General features: G+C 44.8%; 2 protein-coding genes across 2 annotated transcripts in view; one reads left to right on the top strand and one right to left on the bottom strand.

The window, feature by feature from the left end:
- Nucleotides 1-8: 8 nt before the first annotated feature.
- Nucleotides 9-203, top strand: ZNHIT3 (zinc finger, HIT-type containing 3; the record flags this gene model as incomplete). The annotated part of the gene is made up of 1 exon (XM_008942015.1): nt 9-203. A coding segment is annotated over one exon (195 nt), but the record flags the coding sequence as incomplete, so codon positions are not given.
- A 976-nt stretch (nt 204-1,179) lies between these two features.
- The window catches only part of MYO19 (myosin XIX), an 18,668-nt gene continuing 9,231 nt past the window's right edge, over nt 1,180-10,616 (bottom strand). The window contains exons 14-24 of the mRNA XM_008942128.1: nt 9,932-10,045; nt 9,381-9,557; nt 8,126-8,272; nt 7,540-7,647; nt 6,686-6,756; nt 6,050-6,159; nt 4,040-4,203; nt 3,244-3,373; nt 2,990-3,075; nt 2,360-2,665; nt 1,180-1,308 (exon numbers count right to left, since the gene is read on the bottom strand). Coding sequence (XP_008940376.1) covers nt 1,180-1,308; nt 2,360-2,665; nt 2,990-3,075; nt 3,244-3,373; nt 4,040-4,203; nt 6,050-6,159; nt 6,686-6,756; nt 7,540-7,647; nt 8,126-8,272; nt 9,381-9,557; nt 9,932-10,045 — 1,542 coding nt within the window. The remainder of the gene's footprint in view (nt 1,309-2,359; nt 2,666-2,989; nt 3,076-3,243; nt 3,374-4,039; nt 4,204-6,049; nt 6,160-6,685; nt 6,757-7,539; nt 7,648-8,125; nt 8,273-9,380; nt 9,558-9,931; nt 10,046-10,616) is intronic.

The raw sequence follows: 10,616 nt of genomic DNA on the forward strand, positions 1-10,616 counted from the left end.
TTTTTTTTTTAGGGGAGTCAGAGGAATTGAGAAATTTGCTTCAGAATCCACATCTCAGGCAACTGCTGCTGACAGTCGATCAAGCAGAAGATAAAAGCTCCCTCATGAAGAAGTACATGCAGGAGCCACTGTTTGTGGAGTTTGCTGACTGCTGTTTGGGAATTGTTGAGCCTCCAGAGAAGGAGAACATTCTTCCTGAGTGAGCTGCTCTGGGGACATGATCACTTCCTTCACTGTTCCCCCCTGGCAGAAGAGCTCTGCCCCAGTCTGTGTTTCCCTGGGGAGTGGTCACACTTTGCTCATGGGTGGCACTGCTCTGATTTTCAACTGGGAGTGGATAAACAGTGACACAGGCATGTGGGATAAATTTCTAGGAATTGATCTTCTGTGGACTTGCTTTCTGTTGGTACAGAAATACTGTCAACCACGGGAAGTGTTGCTTCCAGTACCAGTTAATATTAAATATATTTGCATTTATTTTAATCCACAGACTAATCTGAAATGTTTTTGTTAACGAAACCTTGTTGTGGATGGTCAGATGCCTTTAAAAGGTATTTAATATTTTATTTAAAAGTGGCATACACAGAAGAGCTGAACATTTTGAGGCCCACACGAGCAACAGAGAGAGAGTGCACAGCCTTGCAGAGGGAGGCAGGAAATGTGTGGCAGTTGGGTGAGCCTGTATGCTTTGGTCCTGTAGATTAAAACAAGAGTCCAGCCTTGCTTTTCCCTGAGACATGTCCTTGGGTATTACAGGTGACTGCTCCTTGCTGCCTCAGTCACAGCTGGCTGTGTTGTGTTGTTACTGGATGCCTGTGGTCAGTCAGCAGCTGCAGTTGTTCCTCCCAGTGAGGCTCCAGCACGTATCTGAAATGTCTGCTCTCCTTACCAACCTCTTGCTTCTCCCAGGTAGTGCTGGAAGGGTTCAGTTCAAGTGTAGATTGCTTAAGGCATTTGATCTGTGGCAGTTCTGCTGAGTGTTCTGATAGTGCTGTGTGTGTGTGAGAGGAGGAATGTCCCCCACGCACATTCTGAATTTGAAGTATATTATATTAAATGGATCAATATAGGAAGCTGTGAGGTAGCAGCAGATGTGGACGTTGAGTGATGTGAAAGCAGCAGCCTGCAGACAGCCCATCCCTGCAGGAGAGGAGCACAGCACGTGCAGGTGGCCAGGAGCTATGTTGGGAGGAGGTTCTTTCTCTCCAGTAGAATCTGGTTCAGTCCCGTGGCGGAACAGGCGTCGGTGTGGGGGCTGACGTTGGCATAATGCAGGGGGGACTTCTTACAGTGAAACCTGACAGAGCCCTGCAAGAAAAAGGGTCAAGGAGAGGTCAGCTCATGGTTTTGCCAGATTTTGAGCTCATTTTGGTATTCTTCAAACTACATAGTGCTTTAGTATATAAGCAACTAGTGAACAGGGATTGAGGAAGATCTCCAGAGGAGTCCTACTACAAATGGACTGAAGAGAAATGATGACTACCAAGAGTACTGATACTGCAATTTGAACTGAAATTAGCTTAAACTTGATGATTTGAGCATTTAGTCAGCACTGAACTTGATACTGCTTCTTCCTACTCGAATTCCTGTGACAGTACTGATTTGAACTGAAACTAGCTTAAACTCTGATGATTTGAGCATTTAGTCAGCACTGAACTTGATACTGCTTCTTCCTACTCGAATTCCTGTGACCAGGCACAGGCAACATTCCTGCACACATCATTTTATGCCACCTCCAAAATTTATCAAAAAAAAACCAAGCACAGGCACAAGGTGATTTGTAAGCCAAGTGCAGGTTCTGAGAGAAGCTGGTGTGGGCTGTGGCTTGTTTGTAGTAAGTGGGATCTAGGACCACTGTGTGTAGGAGATGAAGTACTTGAGGGTTGCTCGTGGCTTTCTGCCCTGGAAATCCTCTGTGTGAGTTGGTCTGTGCAGTGGTCTGCACAGTGAGGTCAATACAGAGTTACTGGGATATTTATTATTAATACACCCAGTGGCTTCTCCCTGAGTGGATGCTTTTTCATGTCATGCAACATGTTGCAACCTGTTGTGCAGATTTAGTCCCCTAAGCATAAAAAATCCATAGTACCTAACAGCCAAACCCAGACTGGAATCCTCTGCTCTCCATTTCTGAAGCAGAGCTTTGATCAGTTTGCTCCTACAAGAGAGGTTAAGGAGTTTTCATGCTTTGTTGGAAGTCTCAGCTCAGCCCCATGTCATGGCCTGCTGATGGCAGAGTCATCCTCACATCTCTGAGCCAGTGGAACAAGGAGGACTGCAGCTTGAGAGCAGACCTGACTCGACAGCAGAGCTCAGGCTCCTGCCCAGCTGTGCTGGCTGAGGGCAGGAGGTTTGTTACCTGTGGGAGGGCTCTGATGGAGGTGATGCCACAGCCAAGGGAGCAGCTCTCCACCCTGCAGCAGCTGCTCTCCTGGAGCACCCTGAGGCACGCCAGCAGGGACAGGTCTCGGCGGAGTCCCGGCACAGTGACAGGAGCAGCAGCCAGGACGAGGCCAAGAGGCCAGAACTGAATCACTGCCTGCAGAGGCCACGTGGTTTCCAAGGAGGAAGGCAGTTTGGCTGAGGTCACTGTAGCTCCAGGAGCCAAGAAGGCCTTTTCTTCACCCTCATCCAGTTCCGCTGCTGCCAACGCAGCCATTTTTGCCTGATGAAGAGAACAATATTCCTGAACAAGAATCTCAAACACCTTGAACAGAATTTAAAACTAAGAGTCTACAAAAGAGGGTGGTTTTAGGGATAGGACACCCTTTGGGATATTCTCCTGTTCTATGCAAGTAAGGAATGAGTTTGTTCTGCAGTGTCTACACTGCCACTCTGTAGAAGCAGCTGTACAAGGCTGACACTCATCTCTTCAGCTCAAGAAGAGAGAATTGCCAGTTTTGGACAGCTACTTGATGGAAGCTGATTCTCAAACTCTGCAGAGCCTCAGTCCCCCAGTTCTGATGCCCTCCCATGCCAGGGTACTTACTCTCCATCTCCTCCAGCCCTGCTGAAGAACTCGAGCAGCCCTGCGCATCCTTTGGAAGCGGTTCCTGGCCAACCAGCAGCGAACAGCTGAAGATTCAATTCAAACAAACCTGAGTGCAAAATCTCAGAAGCTCTTGCACACAATGTAAGAGAGATGGCACTTAAGCTTTCTCCATGCCCAGTTAACCAAACCACTCCTGCCACTTCACAGTAACACTTCCAGTGTTAGGTTCAGCCCCACCTTTATCAGATTACCTGCTTGGATGACAGTTGCAGATCTTCTCTCCCTGGCTAGTTTCCTCTGCTTAAATCTTTTCCAGCAACACTGAATGCAGAATGCTTTCTGGTTTAACACCACTGCTCTTCTAGCTTCAAGCTGCTCCAGCTGCAGTGGGGAAAGGAACCTGCAGTTAATGCAAGGGGATGGAGTTGTGTTCACCACTCTCCTCTCCTACAGCCTCTTGGGGTTTGTCAGAAAACCACAGGCACGTTTCAGTGTCCTGAGGCTGCTGGATTAGGTTTTGGAAACGAGAGCACTTCATTAGTGCTGATTAGATAACATGTCAAAGGAAAATACAACTATCAGGGGGAAAAAGAGTGTTGTGAGGGGGAAAAGTGGACACTCCCAAAGTCACAGGAGCAGTTGGCTTAAAACTAGCTCCCCTGAGGGGGGTTATTCTATGGCTGCATCCTCCAGCAGGCAAGCTTTGCAAGAGGGCCTTCATCTTCCTCTTTCACAAAGCAACTGCTCAGGCCTGTCAGAGCAGCCAAGTGTCAGCAGAGGAGAGCTGGAATCTACTGAACTGGGAAGACACCAGCAGCACGAGGCACAAGTGCAGCTCCTTGTCCATCAGCAACAAGGACCCCATTAAACTGCTTCTTATCATTGGATTCTGATGGATGTTTGACTTTGTTTAATGTGATGAAGAAAAATGCCAACTTCTGGTCACACTGGCATTAGCAGAGGTTTAATCCACTTAATCCACCAGGACAGCCTGTGCCAGAATGCCCATTCTGCAGCTGTGCTCCAGAACCACCAGCCCACACTTACCACGGAGTTGGCCATAAACACTTTGGTCTTCCCACAGTACACTGAGGCCTGTCCTGCTCTGCTCCCTGTCTGCTCAGCAGGAGCTGGTCCTGTCACAACGTTCTGCAGGATCTCAAAAATGACAGAACGTGGTGCTTTGTCCTCACCCACCACTGCAGCCTCACCTGCACGTGAAGAATTGAAGAGGAGTTATTGCAAAACTTGAACATCAGGACCAAGTAATTGTATTTACAGTGAGACTTCCTGGGGGGTGGGCCTATGACAGGGGGAGGAGGTGAGGTGATATCACACATCTACACATCTAGCTGTGATTAAGGGGAAAATGTGACAGGCTTGATTTCACCATGTGCTGACAACTAGAAAGCCAGCGTGGTGTGTCTGAACTGGGAAATCTGGGCTCTGCCTTGTCACCTCTATTGCAACCTGTCCCCAGGTAACAAACATCACTTTGGGTAGATCTAGGCAATGAAAGGGACATCCAGGGGCTCAGCTGTTCTCATGTGGTTTAAAGCATCCTACGTGGGAACATTAGAAAAGAACAGCCATGCAATTAGGAATAGGTATGAGCAGCTCAGTCCTAAGAAAATCTGATTAAATACCCCAAACTCAAAGCTGTTTGGAACAAAGAACAAAAAGTGAGGCATTGGACTCGTGGCCTTAATGTACTGAACTATGCAGGAATGGAAACTCTACACAATTCTACAGCTTTCACAGGGCAGCAGAAGCAGCTACAGGGACATGAACTAAGCAGGAATTTACTGCAGCAATAAGAGGTTATTAAAACCACTTCTGGGACATTGTAGACGATTTTTCATATTGAGACAAACAGGTTAGCCAGATGAATCTATTTGGAAATAGAGGTAGACTTAATTCAGACCTGTCCTTGAAAGAGATGGGGCTGTTCAAGGCAATGCTGCATGAGTTTCTGCATGCCCCATGCTGGAACTTGATGGTCTTTGTATCTTTCCATCCTGGATACTGTTTGCTTTTCTGCTATAAATATTTCTAAGGAGATGAGAGCATTTTAAGGTACCGAAAACAAATACAAGCAGTTCTTGCTTACAGGAAGACATCTGGTGACTATGATGGTGTTTGTGGGGCTGGGCTGATAAGGGAACCAAAAGCTTATTCCTGTATTTAGGAAATTGTTTTGCTTTGTTTGCAGCTTATTACCTGCTAAAGATAAAAAGGACTAGTAACCTATCACAGCAAGGCATTTCAGCTAATGGGTTTATAATTGAGGGAGAAAGATATGGTGTGTAGGTAATTTTCCAGCCTCTGCTTTGTTACTTCATTCCATTTCCCCCAGGTGAATGGATTTCCAGCCATTGCACTTATCTGACACAGGCTGGTACTTACTGGTTCTGCTTCCCACATCTATTGGTTACTGAACAGCCCCACTGGGTGGGGTGGGATTAACCTGGGAGAGGGAAGGGGGCTGCAGTAACTTTCAGTACTAAATGTAACCAGCTGATGAGCTCCTTCTTTCAGGGGTTCATACCAAAGATGTTACCTTGTAGATTGGATTGTGTTTTTTAAAGTCCATCCTCGCTCTTGCTTAGAAAAAAGAATTGCATACAGAAGTTTGCAAAAGGTAGAAGAAGCAGCAGAATCCAGGTAAGCTAGAAGGTCAGTGTGTTTGGCAAGAAAACAAGGTGGGGAAAAGAAAAAAGAAAGGAAGAGAAAGCAATATAAGCAAAAAGGTAAGTGGTCTCCAAGTTTATTCAAGAACCAACTCTAAAATTACACTAGGGAGAACCCCAGACACCATCATCACTGTAATTGTTCTACCCAAGAGGAACATAGAAAAACAGCAATAAGATGAAAGATTTGTACTTTTAAGAAGAGCCTGCTGTAAGCATTAGTCAAATTAGAAACTGATAGATTAGAAAAATATTTTGAGAATGGTGGTGTCCCTAGTGCTGAACACAGTTATTGCATCTAAGTGAGAGCAGATTGGTGCAGTGATCATTTTACTTGATAGCAGAGGGATTATCTAAAGAAGCCTACCTTTGTCTTCAGCAGTATGAGAGTTGCTTTTATCACACACTCTGTTTTTACTGGACCCACACGATTTCCTCAGTACTTCATAGCGCTCGGTGAAACTGTGGAAAGGGATCCTGACAGACAAGCACAGTTAATTCTAGGCAACTATCAGTTACTATATGGTAAATTTTAACAGCTGGAAATGTAACTGTGAAGCCACATTCAATTGGGAAGTTTTAGTACATGATAGTCCACATTGAAACATCTCTTCCTCAGCTTCTCAGACTGGAAAGGTCAGTGAGCTCTCAGAGCAGGGGACTCCCAGCTCTCCTGGACTTTGTTGGTTGTTGGGGTATTGGTAAGAATCCCCTCCTCTCAAACACAAGCTGCACTAGCCCTGCTGCTTGTGCTGTTACTGCACTTTTGTTACTGCCCAGTTTCATTATTCAAAACACAGAACAACCACCCAGATTTGTGACAGGTATTTTTGTCTCCCCAAACATGACAGAGAGATGCTCAAATAAGCTTAAAAGCAGGCAGTGAGCAGAAGTCTCCAGATAGCTTTTAAAGAATCAGAAAAGCTCTTCTGAATAACTAATATGCCACTAATTGTTAAAGAAATGGATCCTGGGAGGCACTGCCCAAGAAGTTCAGGCTTACCTTACAGGGAAGCCTGCTGCACTGATGCTAATGGCTTCAACTATTCCACATGCCTGGAGCTGGCTGAGGACCTGCAGCATAAATGGAGGTGGTTGAGGTAACCAGTGTCTTTGTGGAAGCTGCTGCTCAGGGGTGCACAGGGTGTGCTTGACCCCAGCCCCATGCAGCTCAGCTCAGCAGCCACACCAGAGCTGGCCTGCTCTGCACCACACCAGCAGCCAGGGAGTGGGTGGAGAGGGAGGAGAAGGGGATTATGCAGCCACTGAGCTACTGCTTTGAGTAGCACCCAGAGTAGGGTCACTAGCACAGGGACAGTCCTCGTCTGCCCCCTTGAGTGTTGGAAATGGATGCAACACTACTTGGTTTTACAGCTTGGTTTTACATCAGAGCTTTAGCATGTGCTGCTCTGCTCCCAAAGACATTCTTGTTGGCTGATCACATCTAACTTGTCCTAGACTAGACTCCAGAAGCAATCAAAGCTTTGCTGTGAGCATTCACCATGAAGAAATCCGTGTGACCAGGACTGCAGAAGAGTCAGATCACCTTTATCTACAGTGAGGGCTGGGATGGTAGCACCTCAACTAACCCAGGAGCACTCTGGGAAGAGATTTTCTCATACAGCAGCAGATAAGTGCACCTGGAAGGGCTGCTGTGCTTACTAGCTCCATTTTAGACAAGCAATTCTGAAAGGATGTTTACCTTGGAAGCTCCAAAGGAGAAAAACCTATTTCAAAGTGTCTGTGGAAAGAGTTTTGCAAGTGACTCAAGGTCGTAAGAGACCCTGTGCAAAGCCCATGCAATGTCTCTAGGAAGCTTCTCAATGACTTAGTGAGGAAAAGGTTTTGAAATGTTACCTCTTCTCTTTTAAAAGTCATTGCTCTGCAGTCAGCATTGGGCTTGATGCATCGGATGTAGTGTGGTGTGGTGCTATTCAAAATCTGCATGAGATGTTCAAGTGAACCCTGTAGAAAAGAAATGGAGGTTTAATTAGGGACTTCTCTTCCACAGGTAGCTTAGCTAATTGGTGGTCTTCTATAAAAGCAATTAAGCCATTTTTTGCAAGGATGGCTTTACAGACTCCATATTGGTAAAGGTTTTCTGTAAGGACAGCTTGAGGGGAAAAAAAAATCCACTCCATGGATGCTCTTGTAAAATTGTTGATGGTAAATTCAGCAAGTTCCCAAAATTACAGCAGGGCCATCAATTGATGCTAACCCCTGAAGTGGAACAGGCAGGAAGAAGCCTCACAAAAGCAGATGTCCAACTGTTAAAGGTAAAATCAGAGTAGGTTAAACACCAGAGGATCTCAGGAGTCTGAAGCTCTTTCTGTTTCACAGCTGTTTCATTTTAGTAACATTTACTGATCTTGGTCCAACGATACCATTTTCTCATCTAGTTATGAAGACAGCAGCAGAAAGCAGAAACCTGAATAGGATGTACCTTGAACTTTGACACCACTGTAACAACAGCTGCTCTGTTCTGGGTTTTGAGGTTATTTTGGTTCTTTTCTGTCACAGGAAATAATTTCTGAAGCAAAGGGTCTTTAGAATTCTGCAAAACGTGGACCAGCTCTGGTGGAATGGGGTCCTGCAAACACAAACATGACTTATTAGTATTTGGGCTTAGACAGAAACCTGCCACCTTGGAAAATGGCTAAAAATGCCATAGATATAGATGGAATAGTATTTCTGATGACAACTTTGATTTAACCACAGCAGTAGTTTAAAATGTGACTACATACATTTATTCATCGGGAGATTAATGAATAGAAGACAATGTTTGGGTGAATATTTCACAAATCTAGTAAAATGTATGACTGCTCCTAATGTTCTTATACAGCTTTAGTGAGCTAGAAGTCTCAGGGCTAGTTTAATCCTCATAGGGCAGTTTGCAGCAGATATTAGAAAGTCTTCCTTTTAATTAAGAGACAGTAGTTTATTACATCACCTAATACCACTTGCCATAATTGCTGGGGGTGTCAGAACTGAACACAGGACCCTCTTACCTGCAGACTATTTCACTTATTCCCTGATGGCACAGCAAGGACAATGTTCTTATTATACAGCTTTACTGAGCTAGAAGTCTCAGGACTAGTTTAATCCTCATAGGGCAGTGTGCAGCAGATATTAGAAAGTCTATTAGAAAGTCTTCCTTTTAATTAAGAGACAGTAGTTTATTACATCACCTAATACCACTTGCCATAATTGCTGGGGGTGTCAGAACTGAACACAGGACCCTCTTACCTGCAGACTATTTCACTTATTCCCTGATGGCACAGCAAGGACAAAACTTGAGTTTCCTGGTCCTTTCAGTAGTCCGTGCTTTTGTTTCTCACAAACTATCTGAATATTTTGAGGAAATGAAGCACTATACTTATGGTTATAGAAATGCCCTCATGCCATCAACACTTCTGCATTGTCTCAGGAATGGAAGAAGCTCTGATTTGGTGATACACAGTCCACTTAATCCTCAGCTGAAGGGTCTGCTGACAAAGCATTTGCTTCACTGAAAATCAGACCAAGAACATCTGCCAGCTGTACATGGCCTGAAGGATTTATTTGGAGCAAGGTATGTAAATCCAGTAAACATCACTGAATATGCATGTTAGTGGTGCTTTGACTTAACTGGCTTTGGGTCTGTGAGACTTTTTTGTGGGTTTGTTTTTATAAAACCAGCTCGTTCTGAAAACACCTACCTTATTTTTCTCCACCATTGCTGCCAGCTGATAGCAGACTTTGCCAGCGTAGTGTGAAATGATAAAGTTAGGCTTCTTACTAAACTTATTTTGACTCAAACAGTGATTGTTAGACAGGGCTTTCCCAATGCGGGTCTGGAGCAGGTCAGTGTTAGAGGCTCTGTTCAGGCGGCACTCCTGAAACGAGACAGAATTGCAGCATCTCTCATTGGTCACAGAGAACTGCCTTTAAAAGCTAAACCACTTTCCAGGAAAACCACAGCCAATTTGCTTTTGGAGTTGCTTTGAGTATGCAAGCCTTGAAATACTGAGGGGGAAAAATATTATGTAATTGAGGTTTCATATTTGAAGCAGAACATCCAGGATCAGAGGAAAAAAGACAACTCAGAACAGGGAGATGCAGTGTCATGATTGTTCTGAGGAATAAGCTCTGCAGAAATTTTATAGCAGACAAGTTTCCAACTAATTTAGCATTCATGTTTTCCTTGGTGGCACAGGACACAAGGCAGGTGACTAGGCCAAAAGCATTAGGGGTTCAGATCCACACTTACCTCATTCAGCAAAGAGAAAATGCTGAGAGGATTGCCCTCTATCAGATCAAGGCAGGTCTGGTTGTCCTGGTAGTTTATGAAAGACCACTGTAGGCCTTCAGCTGCATATTCTTCCTGAAGTAAGAGAGAACCTGGTTATTCTGCAGCAGAGGGCACCAGAGCTCAAATAACTGCAAGAGTTTGAAGCAGTTAATGTTTAACAAGTTAATCCCAGGCTCAGCCTGCCCATCCAAAGCTCAGCTCATGTTCAATGGCAATCTTGAAAACAAAACAAAACAAATGAGGATATTCTATTCCAGGTAGCTTTTGAGTTATGTAGCAGCAGATCCTGCTGGAACAATTTGTTTAAGGTTTATCAGAGCGTGTTGTAAGGCTGCTTTACAGAGTCAACAAGCAGAGGCTCAGTCACACTAAGCCTCTGCTGGCTGTACTGTGGGTTTTGCCCTGAAGGGCAAGGAACACACAAAACTCCTTCCTTACACTGGGGCATAGTCCTAAACCCACCACTGTGTGCCCAACATTACTAACTGGGCTCCAGTTAAAACAAAGCCTGATCCAAAGGGAAATACAGAAAGACACTGCTTGAAACAATTTGTCCAGTACTTATGCTGAATTACAGAACTAACTGTCAGGATAATTTAACAAGCACAAGCTCTGGCCAGTTACTTTAAAAGTCTCCTGCTGA

Source organism: Merops nubicus, unplaced genomic scaffold (assembly GCF_000691845.1).
Source record: "Merops nubicus isolate BGI_N331 unplaced genomic scaffold, ASM69184v1 scaffold9160, whole genome shotgun sequence".
In the NCBI taxonomy this organism is placed as follows: Eukaryota; Metazoa; Chordata; class Aves; order Coraciiformes; family Meropidae; genus Merops; species Merops nubicus.